The sequence below is a fragment of the Mandrillus leucophaeus genome, unplaced genomic scaffold (genome assembly GCF_000951045.1).
Source record: "Mandrillus leucophaeus isolate KB7577 unplaced genomic scaffold, Mleu.le_1.0 Scaffold196, whole genome shotgun sequence".
Lineage (NCBI taxonomy): Eukaryota > Metazoa > Chordata > Mammalia > Primates > Cercopithecidae > Mandrillus > Mandrillus leucophaeus.
Window position 1 is genome coordinate 586,338 of NW_012101987.1, and position 20,426 is coordinate 606,763.

Consider the following 20,426-nt stretch of genomic DNA (forward strand, 5'->3'; position numbering starts at 1 on the left):
AAAGTATGTAAAAACTACCATGGGTTAAAAAATACATAATCTTTCAAGATACCTCTTTGTCAATAATAAGCATAACCAATTTTAAGCAGCATTACGTCCTCAAATATTAATTTAGTACATTTTATTAGATACATACAAGCTAAATTAAAAATTGTAGACAAGAGTAGAGTAATGTTATAACATTATTTAATGACATGCCCTAGTTTATATATATCCCACGGATCAATGGTTTTCAAACTCCTCCAATGAACTCTGATTCTGGGAGGCATCTTTGAGAAGGAAAGGAAATATGGTCAGGAGGATACATTTTCCCACTGCAGGGCTTGTCCTAACAATGCTCCAGGGTTAGGAGACTTGAGGGCATGAAATGCAATTCAAAAGGGTCTCACGACCTCATAAATTTAGAACACCACTATAATACATCTATTATTTCACATGACCACAAATGCATCTTATTAGTTTTAATGACAAACTCACTTGAGTTCTGGAAAGTTTTCAGATGATATCAAGCTCTGTAAGGCATGATTTCCTGTTAATTTTAAGTGAGTTAAACCATGTAACCCAGTTACAGGAAAAGACGACAGGAGGTTGGACGATAGGTCCCTGCAAAACATCAAATAACAATTGGCTTTTAGTCTATGTTAGCATAAAACATTTATGTTAAAAAAAAACCAACAACCTAATGATCGTTAAACTACTCAATAAAAACTTCTAAGCAGGGTCCTTACTCTTAACGGTGAAAGTAACCATTTTGGTTTAGCTAGGGATAACTTTTCTATTCACAGTCAGGATTGCAGGGGAGAAAAGGTTTTAATTGTATTCAAATTGTTCTATATTCAGCTTCATTTTGTCAGGTGGGGACGTCTAAAATCAAGGGGAAGGTGCTATATTTAATTTGAAAAGTGATGCTGACTAGATTAGAAGGGAGAAGTAAAAAGTGTAGGGGGTGTATTTACTCCCGTTCCTCTTCTAACTTCTGTCTAACCAATTTCTTCTTTCTTTATTAGATAACAGACGGGGAGAGGAAGGAGCAAGAGATGGGAAGTTGGAGCAGGGAAGGGACGGGAAGGTTCTCTATCAGTCAAAATGGCATAAAATAAAATGGAAGCCCTTCAGACCTGAACTGACATCTTATTCCATTCCACCTGATTACTCAGCAAGAATAAAAAACTTTGGCTGAATAATGAGAACCAGGTGTCACCCAGATCAATTATCCACTTAAGGGCCCATGTGGCCCTGGAGGAGCAGAACTCCTCCTTGGCTCTGACAAGTTCTAGGCACGGAGAACACAGAGGGCAGGTCATCTGCGCATTTCCAGCTTCTTCAACAAAACCAACTTTTAAAATGAACTAGATGGTCCCCAATTATTAAGAGACATGGCATAAACAAGTTATGGAATACTCACAGCTTTATTAGGGATGGCAAAGTGGTAAATGCATTGGGGTGAATAATAGCAATTTTGTTCCAAGCCAAATTCCTATTTTGAAAAAAGGCAAATGAGAGAATTAAATAGAATCAAGAACATGTGAAGTTTTATTATAGGCATTCAGTCTTCTACCAAAATTAATTTAATTTCCATTCAGATCAGAAACAATTAACTTATCAAACTGCCCTTCAGATTAAGATGTTAGTGGTATAAAATGACTAATGAGAGAACTTTAAATCAAGCTTGTTAAAACCAATTAAGGAAACATCATTCAGGTGGATATTTTGGTTTTTACTCTTGCTAAAAGGTTAACTTTAATATGGTTGTAAAATTTTATTAGGGCCTTTCTAAAATGAGTGGTTGTAGCAGTGTGGGAAGGGACAGAAACTTCTGAGTCTCTTCGTCTGACAAGTAAGTTTTAAATTACAAAATGTCCTTGGATGTGTAATGAAACTCAAAAAAATGTGGGCACATCACTCGTATATGTTAGGCCTTGAGAGAAACACAAAGATGCTTTCAAGAAAATTTCCAGGAAGGATACTGACAAGTAAATTATTAGCCAGGATATGAATAAAATGGGGGCCAACATATGTTAGAAATAAAATTCTTTGATAGTAAAGAAAAAGTACAGTTTATGGGGAAATAAAATTCACTTCCCATGTACACGTAATGAACTGCAGATAATTAAGTAGGAATAAAAATCTTTTGCAAAAACTTCTGTCGATAATTTATCAGGAATAAGAACTACATTTTTAAAAAGGAAGGATGAATTTAAGATTTTTAATTTTTGTAAATGACTGACAATGGTAACTAAGATGTAGGCATTTGAGAGAACTGAAAGTAAACAAAGTCAACTTTTCTCAAGTGTAGAAAAGTTGATGATATTGGGCTCCAGGGTTACCTTAATAAATGGTATGCACAAAATATTTACATTCTCATTTGAAAGGTTCCTTAGGGACCTGTCCTCCTTTCCTGGAGGAAACTAGAAGTCTTTTCCTTGATCCCAGAACAGAAGAAAATTGCAGCTAACAAGGGAAGGAAATGTATGGAAGGCAGAAAAGCTACAAATGGCGGCTGGGCTTTGGGTAATTGAGTGAGAAGACTGTCTTCTGTTGAGCTGCTCAAGAAATACGTGTCACTGAGGTGAGCAAGTAATACCATCTGTCAGAGTCTTTTTGGCAGCTTTAAGTAGATCACGGTGCCCTGGGAGAGCTTCACAGAGCAGAATATCTGGAATGTAGGCCAAGTCCTGCCATGGTGCTTAGAGTGATTTGACTGGGGTTTAAGTAAATATGTGAGAATTTATATGTTCAAAGGCCTGTAATTCCTTTTCAATTCATGAGCCTGTGTGCTGGAATCCTCCCAGCAGCCCCAGAGGAGTCATTTTCTGCTTTCCTGCCCTGCTCTGTGCCTGGGGCTGATTCTGCAGGCTGCATCCCCAGAGCTCCCTAATGGCCTCAGTTGTATTCTCAGGAGAAGCCCCAGGAGGAAAGGGAGGTCAGGGCCCTCATGGTCTTCTCTTCCCTGTTTTGGAACCATCTCTCTCACGGCAGCTACAGACTTCTCAAGGGCTGGAACACTTCTCCATGCTTAAGCTCTTTCTGTGTCCTGGAAACATCATTTCCTCCCTGTGACTCTAGCCCCAGATGTTACTGGTTGCTGCATACCTATCCTTTGCTTGTTCCCTGCCAGCACCTATGTAAGTGTCTTTTCATTTGAACCGTCTTTTTTAAAAATTTAATTTAATTTTAAGTTGCAGGATACACATGGAGAACATGCAGGTTTGTTACATAGGTAAACATATGCCATGCTAGGTTTGCTGCACCTATTAACCCATCACCTAGGTATTAAGCCCTGCATACATTAGCTATTTATCCGGATGCTTTCCCTCCCCCTGCCACCCTGATAGGCCCTGGTGTGTGGTATCCCACTCCCTGTACCCATGTGTTCTTATTGTTCAGCTCTCACTTATAAGTGAGAACATGCAGTGTCTGGTTTTCTGTTCCTGTGTTAGTTTGCTGAGAATAACGGCTTCTAGCTCCACCCATGTCCCTGTAAAGGACATGATCTTATCCCTTCTTATTGCTGCATAGTATTCTGTGGTGTATATGTACCACATTTTCTTTATCCAGTCTATCATTGGTGGGCATTTGGGTTGATTCTATGTTTTTGCTATTGAGAATAGTGCTGCAATGAACATATGTGTGCATGTATCTTTATAACAGAATGACACACACACACACATATATATTTTCTGAGACGGAGTCTCACTCTGTCACCCAGGTTGCAGGGCAGTGGTGCGATTTCAGTTCACTGCAACCCCTGCCTCCCAGGTTCAAGCGTTTCTCCTGCCTCAGCCTCCTGAGTAGCTGGGATTACAGGCACCCATCACTATGCCCAGTTAATTTTTTTGTATTTTTAGTAGAGACAGGGTTTCATCACGTTGGCCACACTGATCTCGAACTCCTGACCTCAAGTGTTCCGCCCACTTCAGGCTCCCAAAGTGCCGGGAATACAGGTGTGAACCATTGCACCCAGCATTATGATTTATATTTTTGGGGGTATATACCCCGTAATGGGATTGCTGGGTCAAATGGTATTTCTGCATTTCAACCATCTTAAATGATTTCTATTTCTTGCTAGAACCCTCAAGGGCTATATACTTATTTTCATAATAATAATGTTGCATAGTTACAATGTGCCGGGTACATTTATGAGTTGTTTTTTTTTTTTAACAGGTTTTAATCTCATAACCCTCACCACAACCCTAAGAGGTAGGTATTATCATTTACCTTCGTTATACTCATGAGGAAACAGAGACACTGTATGATAAGTCACCTGAGTAATAAATTACAGAGTAATCTCACGAGCTGCGATTCAAACCCAGGTACACTGACTTCACAGTCCCTGATCTTGTGCTCAGAACATGTTTAAATGCTTAATAATGAAAAAGCCACTGCACTAGACCCTGGGCTGGAAGTTTTACTGAAATTTGAATTTATGGGAACATAAAAAAGTTCTTATTGTTTTCAAGTATGGCATAGTCTACCTGATGACAGTTCTAAGTATTAAGTTCTATAGTAGAGAATGTGCAAAGTGCATCAGAGTGAAGTGGGCCCAAAGATAGAAGATCTTGTTCTTGTGAAATGGGCAGGCGGAAAGTCACAGGTGGCGAGGAATCCTATAGGCAATGGGAATAGGAGAAACAGTGGCTCATGTGTCAGGGACCTGGAGTGTGTTGAGGAGTGATCACACTGTACCAGGAGGCTGGAATCAGATTTTGAAGAGTGTTGCTGGGAAGTTTGGTCTGATCTTGAAGACAACAGGGAAAATAATTAGAAAGTTTTTGAAGCAGGAAAATAACATGATTAGATATTTATTTAAGAAAGAATAAGATGAATGGGCAGAGAGATGATAGAAGGACTGGTTGGGAGGACGACGGTGATCCAAACGAATCATTAAGGGCCTGTGGTAGAGGAGTGGAGAGGATGAATTGATGAATGATTGAATGTGAGGTCACAGGGGAAGGAGGAATTCAGGGGGATTCAGATATTTATTCTTCAGAGTCTGTGTCACATTCTTTTGGTATCTTTAGAGATCGCCTTTTTTTTTTTGACAGAGTCTCGCTCTGTCACAGGCTGGAGTGCAATGGCGTGATCTCGGCTCACTGCAACCTCCACTGGCTGAGTTCAAGCAATTCTCCTGCCTCAGCCTCCTGAGTAGCTGGGACTACAGGCACATGCCACCATGCCCGGCTAATTTTTTGTATTTTTAGTACAGATGGGGTTTCACCATGTTGGCCAGGCTGGTCTCGAGCTCTTGACTTCGTGATCCACCTGACTTTTAATATAGAACTGACTTTTGGGGCAGCCAGGGTGAATAAGAGAAATCATAAAAGTATTTTCCTTTTACACCTCTTTGTTTTTTAAAAGTAAAACATTACATAAGTAGATTTCAACCAAAAGTAAGAGAAGGGCAACACAACGAAATTAAGAACAAGATGTTATTCTGGTAAACTTTTGGGAGAAAGTGACTCTTAAAAGTAAATTTAAAGTCTTTTGAGGAATAGTATTATTTTACCAAACGTATAGTCTCTTAAGGACAAAAAACAACTTTAGAAGTCAACAAAAGAGAAAGGTTTTTAACAAACGTACTGTAGTTTAAACATTACCTATCATCACCATTCATCAAAATCATGTTGAAATCCAGTTTCAGTATTGAAAAGTTTTAACTGTTATTTCGCAAAATAATCTGCTAGTAAGTTAAAAAAAACTTAATATATAACATTTCAATCATAAAATGGAATTAAATACAAGTATTTACAAATCTTAGTTGCCTGAGCAACAGAAGTGTTTCCTAGAACAGCTGTGTTCAAACCTTAGTGTACTTGTTAAAATGCAGATTCCCAGTTCCCACTCCAGAGATTCTAACTCATGAGGCAGATAAGGGTCTGGAGTCTGTATTTTTTAGTCTCCTCCAGGTGATTATTAAGCACTTTGAGACACACGTTGAAAAACTGCTTAACCAGGAAAAAAAAGCAGGCAGATAGAATTATGTGATTATCCCATTTTTGCATGTAAAATGTTTCCTGTTGATTCCAGGTTGTGGACAGAAAACAGAGTAGGCTAGTCAACAGCTTAGCCTCCTTCTTCTTCATTAAAACTTCCTGCCTGCTGACTGGTAGAGAGCATAATTGCAAACTTACTAGTTTTAGATTTATTCTTGGAAATTACTAGAAGCAAAATACTTGCTGTCTCATAGCAAATATACGCACAAAAGTCCAACCAGAATAGCACACAATGAAAATAAAGCGTTAGGGGAAGGCCATGCTCTGTGCTGGGGAACGCACTGGGAGGTGATACTCACAGAGATCGGAGGCTAAGCAACTGCTGGAAAGTGTCAACTTTAATTTCGTAGATTTCATTATGTCTTAGGTCACTGAAATGACAGGGTTCCAAAGATTGATTTCAAAGTTACTGGTTTCAAAGATTACAGACTTCAGATAACTTTTATAGAGGGACTACCTGCCCTCAATCAAAGGAACACATGAAGTGTATCTATCAAGTGACTGGTTTTTGTTTGTTTAAAAAAGAACATTACCATTTACACACTCAAGTATTGTCTGTTTCAAAGGAGCTAGTTTGCTTGGAAGGACGTAAAACCATATTCCAAACATGCAATCATCATTCAAAACACTGGAGGACTCTTCTCATGCTGCCTTCTGAGTCTTTCTTGGATTCTTTGAGGGTCTTCAGGAGGGTAGATTCTTTGCCTTTTACAGATAGATTTGCTTTGTTTTTTTTCCCTTAAGCACCCAAAGGCATTGAGAGAAAAACTAAGTGTGAAGGGATAGATGGTTAATATTGTTCTGATCAAAACTGAAGTGTGACTATAAAACAAGGCTGTCCGCATGCGGTGGCTCACGCCTGTAATCCCAGCACTTTGGGAGGCCGAGGTGGGCAGGTCACGAGGTCAGGAGTTTGAGACCAGCCTGGCCAACATGTGAAACCTCGTCTCTACTAAAAATGCAAAAAATTAGCCGGGCACGGTGGCGGGTGCCTGTAATCACAGCTACTCGGGAGGCTGAGGCAGGAGAATCACTTGAACCCACGAGGTGGAGGTGGCAGTGAGCCGAGGTCACGCCATTGCACTCCAGCCTGGGCGACAGAGCAAGACTCTGTCTCAAGAAAAATCAAAAACAAAGACAAAACAACAAGGCTGATGTTTTGTAGCAGAGTCAATATTAAGAGAGGAATTCTAAAGGGTTTCATGCATAAGTAGCATCTGTAGCACCTTAAATATGACAAATATGGCCTTCCCCTAAAGTTGACTATTGTGAAACAAACACACCAACAAACCCAAGTCCGCACATATTAAAAAATAACACCACTTATTGGATATGTAAGTTTGATTGTACTTCTAAAATAAGAAAAATTTCAAAGCCCAAACATACCCAATTCTCTAGTACCCTGAGTTAGGGGGAGAAAAAAGCAGATATATAATAAATGTTTTACTGATATTATGCTACAGTTCATGAAAAAAATAACATTATCTATGTTTCCCAACTTTCTAACCACCCTGCACAGTCACACCTTGTGTGTGTAAGAAGGAAAAGGATCACATGTCTCCCCGGTGAACTACAGGGTAAATGAACCAATGACCCTGAGAAATGCAAATTTTGATTCTTGAGTTTTGCTAGTTGACTTAGAGACTTCTAGACTTACATTTTCTGAAGCTTTTGGCAGACTGAAAAACTGGGTAAATCTTCTAATAGGTTGTAAGACAGATCTCTGAAAAACAGAAGGTGCAAAAAGGGAAAATCTGTTACAAATAAATCATAAAGAAACATGCTTTGCTCTCCTTTTCCCTCCAAGATGTTCTATTTCCCAAAGGCAGACTCTGATCATTTTCACAGCCCTGACATGGAGCAGGTAGTCACAGGCATTATTGGATTAACCAGTAGATTCAAATGTTGACTGAAACGTAACCGTTAGACTTCTTTAATTGCTTTAAATAATTTACTTAATGAATTCATTTATATTCTGTTAGTACTTCTCTATAATGCTCTAGCTATTATCTTACTGCAATGAGTACAAATTAAATTAAATAATTGTTCCTCTGTCTCTAAGAGCTGCTACATTTTCTACAGCTAAGATAAATCATTGTTGTTTCTTTTCTAATCAACTCTTTAAAAAAAAACCTAACAATTCAAAACAGCAGGAGCTTTGAAATCAATCACTACAAGAAGGAGGCGGGGGAATGGAATCTAAGAAAATCTGCAGCCAAAATTCAACAAATTACAGAATAACAAAAACATCTGGACATATTTATAGTATAATATAACTAATCTAAAGCAAGCCATCATAATTTGCAGAAAGTTTGAAAGAAAAGAAAGTTGGTAGATAACGTAACATAGATATACAAGAATAATTTTGTTTCATGTTTTAAAAGTTATCAGCTAATCAACTAACACATTTTCATGCCTGATTCTAATTCTTAAAACCAGATCACCACTATGCAATGGGAAAATCATGCTTTTTCTAAGAGGCTTTCAATTATTCTTATAATTGATCACTTTATCCTACACTTATTGAATAAATGGGATTTATAAAGGAATGAAGTCCATTTACTCCGCATAAATAGTACAGATGAAGCTGCCTGTAAACCCAAATTTGTAACTTTCTGAAGGTTTGAAAGATACGCCCCCACCCAATACCTCCAAAACCTCACACCTATGCACAAATATACCTGATTATTAATATGGTATGTATTTTTGAAAAGTAGTGAATATAATAAAATGGGCACACATATTATCAAAGCTGATAATTGGTTTACTCATCTCTGCAGGCTGCAAAGGGGATAATCCTTCATCGTCTACCTCTTAATAGAGGGAACATAAGACCTTCTACATAAAGGCATAGTGTTGCCTTCTACCTAATGATTTTCATGGCTAACACTGACCAAGCACTTTAAAAAAATTATTACTTTTTAAAATTCTGGGGTACATGTGCAGGATGTACAGGTTTGTTACATGAGTAAACGTGTGCCATAGTGGTCTGTTGCACCTATCAGCCCATCACCTAGGTATTAAGCCCAGGATGCATTAGCTTTTTTCCTTAATGCTTTCCCCCTCCCACCTTCCCCCAGCAAGGCCCAGTAAGTGTGGTTTCCCTCCCTGTGTCCATCTGTTCTCATTGTTTAGCTCCCACTTACAAGTGAGAACTTACGATGTTTGGTTTTCTGTTCCTGCATTAGTTTGCTGAGAACAATGGCTTCCAGTTTCATCCATGTCCCCGCAAAGGCCATGATCTGATTCTTTCTTATGGCTGCATAGTATTCCATGGTGTATATGTAGCACATTTTCTTTATCCAGGCTATCATTGGTGGGCATTTGGGTTGATTCCACATCTTTGCTACTGATGAATAGTGCTTCAATGAACATACATGTGCATGTATCTTTATAATATAATGATTTCTATTCCTTTGGGTATATACCCAGTCATGGGATTGCTGGGTCAAATGGTATTTCCAGTTCTAAATATTTAAGGAATTGCCACACTGTTTTCCACAATGGTTGGAAATTATATTCCTACCAACAACGTAAAAGCATTCCTATGTCTCTGCAACCTCACCAGCATTTGTTGTTTCTTGACTTTTTAATAATTGCCATTCTGACTGGTGTGAGATGGTATCTCATTGTGGTTTTGATTTGCATTTCTCTAATGATCAGTGATGTTGAACTATTTTTCATATGTTTGTTGGCTGCATGTATGTCTTTTTTTGAGAAGTATCTGTTCATATCCTTGGCCCACTTTTTAATGGGGTTGTTTTTTCTTGTAAATTTGCTTAAGTTCTTTGTAGATTCTGGATATCAGCCCCTTGTCAGATGGATAGATGGCAAAAATTTTCTCCCATTCTGTCAGTTGTCTGTTCGCTCTGATGACAGTTTCATTTGCTGTGCAGAAGCTCTTCCGATTAATTAGACCCCATTTGTCAATTTTTGCTTTTGTTGCAATTGCTTTAGGCGATTTCATCATAAAGACTTGGCTCATGCCTATGTCCTGAATGGTATTGACTAGATTTTCTTCTAGGGTTTTTATAGTTTTGAGTTGTACATTTAAGTCTTAATCCACCTTGAGTTAATTTTTTTATAAAGTGTAAGGAAGGGATCCAGCTTCAATTTTCTGCATATGGCTAGCCAGTTCTCTCAGCACCATTTATTAAACAGAGAATGCTTTGTCCATTGCCAAGCACTTCTTATATAAAGGTACCATGTTTATAGCTTTATTTGTATTATCTGGTTTAATCTCTGTGGCCACGTTATGAGGGAGGCACTATGATTCTAACCATACGATATGAAATGACTTGCCTAAGTTGACCCAGCTAGTAAGTGGGGAATGTTACACATAGCCTATAGAATGGGCTAAATAATTCCCATGCACCTGATGCAAAACTAGGCACGTACAGTGAAATTTCCTCAAGTAACAAGTACTCACTGGATGACTTAGCCGAAGCGGGAGAGCTCTCAGATCTATATCTCCAGGAGAACATACAGCACCTTGTACTAGGGGTGAGGCTCCTGGGTTCTAGTCTCAACTTCAGCTAATTCTACCTGGTTTATACACTGGCTAAGCATTGGCATCTTTCTCAGGTCTCCTAAATGAGAAGACACCATTTTGCAGGGTCATTGGGAAGAAGAAATGATTATTATAGGTGAAAGTGCTTTGAAAATGACAAGATCTACCATGAATGTTATGTGTATTCCTGACGGCTTTTCAAGTTCCAACTTGAGGAAAGAATAATGGTTCCAAGGAAGTGAGAAATATAATAAAAGCTAACACTGACTGAGAGTTACGGTGTCCCAGGTACTGCTGTAACTGTTTGACATGTAGTCATTTAATCAGTCCTCATGAGAACCCTCTGAAGGAAGTGGCTACATCTCCTTTTTATAAACTGGGAAACTGAGCTGCAGGAGGAATAATAATGTGCTCAAGATCCCATGCTGGCATATAGAGTCTGGATTTGAACCAGAAAAGCTGGCTCCATAGCCTTTGCTTTTAAAGTCATTTTGCCAGTGAGCCTCCTCTAGAATTCATGCAATTCTAGACCTGAGTGGTTACCACTCTTGGTGTGACATAGCAGAGACAGATGCAGTTTAAACACTGGCTCCTTACTTACTAGCTCTAGTGTGTAAAATCCTAATCATATAACTGAGACAGTTTTCTGGAGAAATGGGGATGATTATACCTGCTCTGGGTGTGGTAGGCAGAATTCTACCATGGTCCCCCAAATTTCTACCACCTGATATATACACACTTCCTCTCAGTTATTCAATCAAACTGGTTGTATTTGAATTCAAACTCACTTCTTTCTTGCCTTGTGACTTTAACATTTAACTTCTCTAATTCTGTTTTCTTATCTGTAGCTGCACTTCATGGGGTGGGGTGGGGAAGAAAGATTTGCTCTATACTCCCCTCCTTCAGATGTGAATCACTGACTCCAAGGCTACCAAGTGGTGTCACTACACCCATTGAGCAACTGGAGTCTGAAGTGACAGACTGGGGCTGGGGAAAGGCAGAATCACAGCAGCAGCCATTCCCGTTCATCTACTTAACATTCCGAGTGCTGCTAAGTAAAGCTTATGGTGAATTTACAGGCACTCAACTGCCACAGGTGCCTTCTATGTGAGTGCAGTGCCATGGCAAAAGATTAAGAGTCCTTTTATTAAGTCCCTACAATGCTTGAGAGGACAATAATTGTGTCGAGTGGAAGTTGAGGGAGAAGGCTGAAAACGGAAGGTCAAAACAAGGCTCCTTGAAGCCATGTAAACTACTTGTTTTCATAACACATGGGAAAGGCAGAGGAAAAAAGTCCCAAGTCAATAGAAATAACATATGCAAGCTGTTTAACCATTACAGGAAACATTAGAACATGGCACTGACAACTATATTGGAAGAATGTTTGATCACCTTTATCAAGGATTATGTGGATCTGATATCTCAATGTTTGATTTTGGCATCCATATTGGGTGGTTGATCCATTATGTTATTTTGTTCTGCTCTGCAAAGCCTTTAGAGGGGGAAATAAAGTGATTTGGCCTGTTCATGTCTTTTCTGAAAGAAAACATGTGCCAACTGAAAGTCTAGTGGGAGCTTGTTTGGGACTTAGAAAACAAAGGTACATTACCATTGTTACCAGGATCATGTCAGAGAGCCTGGACCAAAGAGGGCAAAGGAGGCCTGACCTCCTGCAGACCTGCAAGGAAAGAATTTTCTCCTCTCTTAAAGAGATTATTGAAATCATGTCTGCCATTTCACCCCTAAATGGAAGTTGCCTGTTTACACAACATTATTGCCTTACTGATACGCACAGCACTTGGAGATTAGGTAACTGATTGCAGACGGTTTGAGGAAGAGATGAGATCTGTGCTCCAGTTAAAGTCCTGTTAAAACACAAACCAGACATAATTCTTTCATTCGGGCATCACACAGTGACATATTTTGACTCACTGATGTTAAGACTGATCAAGCTCTAGCGGCAGTGTATGTTCTGGGCGAAGTCAAGAGTCTACTCAGTACTTACAGACTCTCCAGGTTTGCAGTTCCAGTTAAATCAGGAAATTCAGTTATTTGTGAGGCACCATTCAGAGTCCTAGAAGGAGGAGTATAGGAGTATTACTGGCAGAAGATTCTAGACAGGGGTAATTTTTATTGCCATTTTCAAAGGACTTCAACCTATAATATTCATCTGGCTTTTCACAGCAACCCTGTAAAGGGAAAGTGATCCGTAAGAGACATAGAAACTTACAGTGTTCTTAGTTCAGGTAAATGTTGAAAAGCAGATCTCCCAACAAACTGGATGGGATTGTCATAGAAATGTCTAAAAGAAAGCCAAACAGCAATTAATATCTTAGTATAACATTTGAAAGATGAATATCTGTTCAAAATTTGAACAAATACATTAAACGTACTTATGTAATTTTTGATTATACTGTATTACATAACATTCCCAATTCCTTGGTTTCAGGCAAACCTCAAAAGTGTTTTGACTCACAGTATGAGACTTCTGGTAGGGAATCTGTACTATATAAAATTGAAGATTTCTGACAGCAAAGGAGATATGAGTGATAGTTACTAAGGAGAAAAGCAAGTAAACTGAACACTTAACAGTTTCCCTCCAACATCTGTAGAATATCCACTGAGTGGCAAAAAGGTAATTCAAAGTACTGGCCATGAGATCATTAATTAATGAAAGATGAAGTCTATCTGTCAGTATCTACTGAAGGTTATTATATCTGCTGGTCACCATAACATACACAAGAGACTCATCAAATTGTTGGAGAGGAAATGAGCTATTCTGGCATATGTCTAAAATTAGAATTTTCTTGAATTAATTATTGTTTTAAAAGGTAAGATATTATTAGAGCTTAAAAAATATTTTGTTTTACAGATGTTTTCACTGTAGTGGTATTTGAACTGCCTTGTCAATGGAGTGCCATATACTTTTCAGCTGAGTCTTTCTTCTAGTCCAACTAAACTCTACAAATATTCATTGTCTACCATGTTTAAAGTATGAGGGTAGGTATGTGAGGATTTAAATATTGATTTATTAAAAAGCTGTCACTGGGTAACTACTTTGGGCCTGGCACTACACTAGATGCTGGGGGTTTGAAGAAGAATGATAAGATGTTCCTGCGGTAAAGGAGCCTGGATTCAGCTGGGATAAAGCAAATAAATAACAGCATATCACTTTCTATTTAACGAAGCTCTTGCATATATATATATATAAGCTCTTGCATATATATATACACACACATATGTGTGTATATATACATTTAACAAAGTCCTTGCATGTATGCACATATATGTGTGTGTGTATATATATATGCAAAAGCTTATATATATATGCAAGAGCTTTGTTAAATAGAAAGTGTATATATATATGCAAAAGCATATATATATATATGCTCAATTGATCCATGCAACAACTTTATAAGATTCATAGTGTGCAGATACTATTTTCTTCACTTTTGGAGGAGAAAATTGAGGCTCAGATACCTTGGCAAGCTCATTACCTCCCAGAGCCTCAATTTTCTAATTTGTTAAGCTGAGATAATAATGCTTAGTGGTAGGGTTTGCATAAGAATTAAAAGAGCTAATGCATGTGTAACATTTGAAACAGAACCTGGGATACAGTTGTTACCCAACAAACCTAAATCCTCTTCTGTCCTCCTACCCACTGAGCTCTTCTTTTCTCTTGGGATGAATCAGTAAGAGAAAGAGCTAGAGTTGGAATTTGGATCTTATGATGAAAAAATGGAGCTTTCCTCTTACTATCTTATTAGCTCTTAGCTATACCATGTACTTGTATGCATATAATTGTGTTCACATACATGTACATATATATATATACACACACACGCACTATACATATGTGTGTGTATATATACACACACACTATATATATATGTGTATATATATACACACACACACTGGGCAGGTATGAATATACATGTTTGTGTGCATAAGGTAGAAGTATCATAAACACACATAAGGAGTTTTAGGGTTCTCAGGAGGGAACTCTCTCATATATTCGGGAGAGATTATAAAAAACTTCAAGAAATGGCATTTGAAATGGGCCCTGAAAGACAGAATTTCAAGACGCATAGTGAGGGAATGGGATTGTAGGAGCAAAGGAAATAAGAAAAGAGCTTTGTTCCATGAACGTAACTTAGTCAGTCTGGTTTATGACTTAGGGTGATTGAGGAGAGCTTTGGGGAACTGGTTGAGAAGGTTGGCTTAGGCAATGTGTAACCTTAGGCTGTGAATGTTAGGGTGAGGAGTTTGAATTAGTGTAAATAGGCATCCTGAACACACGTTTCACAGCAGGAGCAACAAGATGGTTGCTGTGCTTCAAGGAAGATGACCCCCGCCAACAGTAAAGGGAGGGAGGCCAGCATCATGCAGACTGGTGAAAATCTAGATGTCATGGCTGGCAGAGTGGCTGGTGCAGTGGAGGTCGGGAGGTATGGATAGGATGGGGACTACAGAGGTGGAAATGAGGAGTGGGTAGCCAACTGGACCGGAAAGCATTCACAGAAATGCAGGCTTTGAAGAGATGGAAACAGATGCAGAAGCAAAGAGAGGACAGTTTCAGGGAGAAAGTGGCTACTACTGTCAAATAGTGGATAGGAGCTCTAATACTTATGGTGGGGGGCGGGGGGTGCGCTGCTAGTTCCTCGGGGAGTATCGGGGAGTATTAGCATATCAAAAGAGTGATGAAAAACCAGTACTGTGGCTGCAGAAGGAGGAGCAAAGGCAATGTCATTTGCCAACCTCTTAATATGCAAATACTCTCTAATGAGGGCTAATGTTTATTGTCAATACACTTTAAAACTCTTAGTTTGGCAAAATATTGCCAGAACATTTCAGAAACAATGAATAGTTTTTTTCTTCCAGTTGTCAGGGCTAATTGGGACTCCTGCTCATTTGTGACAAATAACACATGGTTCCAGAAAGCCCGTCAATCCAGTTGGCACAGGACCAACATCTGCCGAGAAGTGCCCCTAGAGTCATGTTTAACAGTTGTCCTTACTCTCCTCCTCTATATTCAGGCTTCTCATTCACAGCCTCAGGTTTGATGGTGTCCCAAACCTGCCTTGGAGAGGAGCCTTTTGTCTAAGAGCCAGCCTCATACTCATAACTATATATCATCATTCTTCTGTATTAAATGTGAAACATAACGTTAGTTATACTTTGTAGTTGTAACTCTATTTTATTATTTTGTTTGAGACAGGGCTCTGTTGCCCATGGTGAACTTCAGAGGCATGATCATAGCTCACTGTAACCTCCAACTCTTGGGCTCAAGTGATCCTCCTGCACTGGCCTCCCAAAGTGTTAGAATTACAGGCATGAGTCACAGTACCTGGCCTATTTTATTCTTTTATGGCATATAAATCCTCATATACACCTTTCTAAAACATTATTTATCTTTCTAGATTTACATCCCAGTTTGTATAAATGTGATGTTTGGGCATAATAATGAATGAAGATAGAGGCTTAGCACAAAACAGGATAAACCTCCTACCATCAATTTAGGCTGGAGTCTATTGCTGTAAAAGACATCTATTTGTATATAATAATTTATATTTCTAGCATACTCGGGTTTAAGTTCAGAATGACTATGCAGACTTGACATTAATGCTCTAAAAATCAGTTTTATTCCTTGGAAAATAGAGGTAATAAAAAGCATTACACAAGATTATTTTAAAGATACCTAGCACATCTGGAGATACAAATCATAATGTGATCTTTAAAAAAATCTTTTCTATTATTTCAATGTTCAGCTAGAACCTGGCAAAATGCATGCGTATATACCTTTCTGTATGAGCTCTTAGATTGACTGAGACGAAACTCAAGCAAATATAGAATATTCATTGTATTTAAAAGTATAATATATGCTATATTTCAGGATGGAGAAACCAAAAAGCATTATAGTCACTTACATTGTAATAAGAGAAGGGTTGCCTACAAATGCTTTCTCAGGTATTGACCTGATATTGTTGCTATGAAATCCTCTAGAAAGAGAAAAAACATTATAAAAAATCATGTGTGGAGTAAAATTATTTAATAGAATCCCCCACCCTGACCACAGTGGCAATAATCAGAACCTTTAGTAACCAGAGGACAACGTTAAATTCCTCTATGCATCTTGAAACTTAGGTGCCGTTATTTACTCTCTAGGGGATAAAAAAAAGTCATGTGCTGTCATCTTAAAGGAGAAATAAAGAATCTGAAAATAATAACTGCACTTCATGAAAACTCACAATCTAATGTTATAAGAAGAAAACCTGTTAATATCCAACAGAGCATCATTGTATAAAAGCAGGAGAGAGTGGAAACCATTTTTGGAGAGATTATGATCACTCCTCCTGACCCCATTTGAAGCTAGAAGAGAAAATTGACTTAAGCTGCAGTGAAGTAAAGATTCAAGTAGTCTCCTTATAAGGACAAAATTTTCTGACTTGAAGAAAGGTGCCCTGGCTCAGTGAGTCTGTAGTTATAAGCTGATTGTCATCTGTTGTTGTTGATGTTGTCTGAGTGGCAGAGAAGCAGATTCAAGGATCTTTGGAGCTTATTTGGGCCTGTGGCTGTATGAGGTGACCCTATGCCACGAAGCCCAGCTAAGCCACACATGGGGTTTCCTGAGTCAGAACACCCTAAGGGTTTTTCTTATAAACAAGCTCCTCTGTGTCTCCTTTAGCTGTATGTCTTATTTCTCACTGCTAGGGAAATGAGGTTCTATGTTTATTTTCCTTTCCAAGTGTTAGAACATTACTCACATAGGTTATTTATCTTTTTAGATACAAAAAAGCGAATTAAATTTTATCATCTAAAAGGCAGTATATGCAACCCAGTGGCTGAAAGTCAGCTTTTCTTTAGTAAAATTATGGGGCTTTAGAATTAAATAAGATTCATTAAACATTTACAAATGAAATACAGTTGACCCTTGCACAAAATGGGTTTAAACTGCATGGATCCACTTTTTGTTGTTGTTGTTGAGACAGAATCTTGCTCTGTCTCCCAGGCTGGAGTGCAGCGGTGCAATCTTGACTCACTGCAATCCCCGCCCCTCTGGTTCAGAGCAATTCTCGTGCCTCAGCCTCCCAAGAAGCTGGGATTACAGGCATGTGCCACCAGGCCTGGCAAATTTTTGTAGTTTTAGTAGAGACGGCGTTTCACCATGTTGGCCAGGCTGGTCTCGAACACCTGGCCTCAAGTAACCTGCCTGCCTTGGCCTCCCAAAGTGCTGGGATTACAGGCATGACCACTGCCTGCGTGGCTCCACTTATACGTGGGTTTTCTTCAGCCTCTGCCACCCCTGAGATAACAAGACAAACATCTCCTCTTCCTCCTCAGCCTCCTCAATGTGAAGATGACAGGGATGGAGACCTTTATGATGATACACTTCCACGTAATAAATAGTAAATACATTTTCTCTTCCTTAGGATTTTTTAAATAACATTTTCTTTTCTCTAGCTTACTTTTATAAGAATACAGTACAGAATACATATACAAAATATGTGTTAATGGACTGTTTATGTTATTGGTAAGGCGTCTGGCCAACATTATGCTATTAGTAGTCAAGTTTTTAAGAAGTCAAAAGTTTTACGTGGGTTTTCTACTGTGCAAGGATTGGTGTCCCTAACCCCGAGTTGTTCAAGGGTCAGCTGCAATGTATGTGAATGCATCTCACACTTTACTAGGCACAGACAGTTTGATTCATCTATTTCTAGACTTATGCAACCCAGAAATGTTCAAGTTCTCAGAAATGCTCAGCAACTAAATTCCATTTTAGTTCTATACTAAAAATCTACAAATATATAAAGTATATAAATGTTGGGAGAGTATGTATGGCTTGGAAAAAGAGAAAAGAATATGACTTACAGAAATATATGTATTTCTTTTATATATATGTTAGAGAAACCCAGCATAAATAAAAAATATTATCTGGTATTTGCTAGAGATAGAATCAATTAAAATATATTTCAAGAGTACTTTATCATTATTTATATAAAGTTAAAATTTTCTAGCAAATCATATTATGTAAAACAATCACATGTATTTTTAAATAAATTCACAAAAGGATAAAGTTCTCCCATTAAAATTGTCCTAAATACTTACAGTTCTTTAAGGTTGGAGAGTGTTCTAATTGCAGTGGGGAATTCATCAAGGTTATTGTAATTTAAATCTCTGAAAATGAGTAAACAGTATTCTCAGTTTTTTATTTAAAACTTCATATATACTCTACAAGGAAAGTTAACATGCTATTCCAATGAACCCATATGACTAATGGAAGTCCTCATTGCCTTTGTTGATGGAAAGAGATTTTCTTGGCTTGTTGACTACCAACATTCTGTAAGTATCTGCATTAAAATGGTCATTTGACTAATCATAAGAAATTTGAGAGTCAAGGCTCAATGGCACTGGGGCGTCTCAAAAAGAAAGAGAGTGTGCCGGAGCATTAGCTTCTAAGTAGGAAAGATGCGTCTTTGACCAGGTGTTGATGGCTGCCTGATGGAGCTCTTCAACTGAACCCAGCTCACTAATTGGCCAGTGTGAATTTGCACTCCTCAGGGCTCCTGGATCACATCCCTTTTCTTGTTCCCTCCTTCACTCCCTTGTGACATGACATCTTGCAGGGCTGCTTTGTCTTTGACTTTCACAGGGTTCCCACATCCCTCCCAGCCTGAAGTCCAGGATGAATCTTACGTCTGGAGAAGTGTATGCGAGACAGGGTACTCTCAGAAAGGAATTTTGTCTAGAATTTCTTCAGTGTCGTAAATGATTCAGAAATAGGATGTTTTCTTTGATCTGTGCAACAAAGTTCTATGTTATTCCTCATGACCAGAGATGAAGTGGTCAAATTATCTCAAATCATTAGTTTCTGTATCTGTTATAGCACAATTGGCTTTTCAATTTCATTACTCACAAGTGCTTTACAGACTTACTCTACCTTCTATCTAGATCTTTGTATGAAAAAGTAATTGCCTCCTGGTCTCTGGGAATGGCAGATTTCCCAGATGACGCAGAAAAACCTTTTGGTCAGGCAATCACATGTGGTTAGATTCTCCTCTGTGGAGAATTGCTATTTAATTTTAAGAGAGAGATAATCTGACTGAGTTAAACATGAATCAAGGTTCCTACTTGTCTGGCACAAACCATCCTTAAGCTATACTGCAGGCAGGAAACGCGTGTCTTTTGTAGACATAAATTTTCTTCCTGTTTGTAAATCTCTCCAGATGCTCTGTTTTGATTAAACAAGGATTGGGCCCTTATAAATTACTTGGATTTCTAGTGAGGGAAAGGAAGAGGCTGGAAATAACCAAATTGCTTATCCTCTGTAGCCCTGGGCATGGTAGGGGAAGGAGAGACAATAAGACTCACATGAACTTTTCCCTGACATGTTTTGCTCTATGTTATTTACATGCAATCCTGGGTCCTTACCCCAAAGATTGAGGGAGGGGAAAAAAAGACTATTTATGGAAATACCCATCAAAGCCCATCTTGTTTTTCATTCCTGTTATTGTTCAAAAGGGCTGGAAGGTGATTTCCATTGGTGAGATTTCTGAGCTCAGCCCTGTGTAGATAAGAGTTCTAATTTTTCCTAGCAGCTGATGAGAACTGCTAGTCTATGCCATTAAGTTGATGTAAAGGTCCTGCCTGGATGAGTTCATCTTTGCCACGTAAGAGGAAACACAGGGTGACTTAACCCTGGAAAGAGCTGTTAGCGCTCATAGGCTAGAAGAAGAATACCATCAACACAGGGTCCCTCAGGAAATTAGCAACCCAGATCTGGTTAGAAGCTAAATTGATTATGAACAAATTGCTAAGCTCTGTATGCAGATGAACAGTGGGCCCCAAGGGCACAGGAGAAGTGGTCTTTGGTCTTTGCATTTTGCGGTTCTGGTCAGAGCCAGCATTGCAGATTCAGTGACCTG

General features: G+C 38.6%; 1 protein-coding gene across 3 annotated transcripts in view; it reads right to left on the reverse strand.

Annotated features, from left to right (window-relative positions):
- The window catches only part of LGR5 (leucine-rich repeat containing G protein-coupled receptor 5), a 146,702-nt gene that overhangs the window by 6,896 nt on the left and 119,380 nt on the right, over positions 1 to 20,426 (reverse strand). For 2 of the 3 annotated variants that reach the window (XM_011978514.1, XM_011978512.1), the window contains 9 exons: positions 18,610 to 18,678; positions 16,431 to 16,502; positions 12,734 to 12,805; positions 12,509 to 12,577; positions 12,297 to 12,368; positions 7,651 to 7,716; positions 6,293 to 6,364; positions 1,406 to 1,477; positions 478 to 603 (listed from right to left, as the gene is read on the reverse strand). In XM_011978514.1, coding sequence (XP_011833904.1) covers positions 478 to 603; positions 1,406 to 1,477; positions 6,293 to 6,364; positions 7,651 to 7,716; positions 12,297 to 12,368; positions 12,509 to 12,577; positions 12,734 to 12,805; positions 16,431 to 16,502; positions 18,610 to 18,678 — 690 coding nt within the window. The remainder of the gene's footprint in view (positions 1 to 477; positions 604 to 1,405; positions 1,478 to 6,292; positions 6,365 to 7,650; positions 7,717 to 12,296; positions 12,369 to 12,508; positions 12,578 to 12,733; positions 12,806 to 16,430; positions 16,503 to 18,609; positions 18,679 to 20,426) is intronic. The other variant, XM_011978513.1, reaches the window with a different exon arrangement.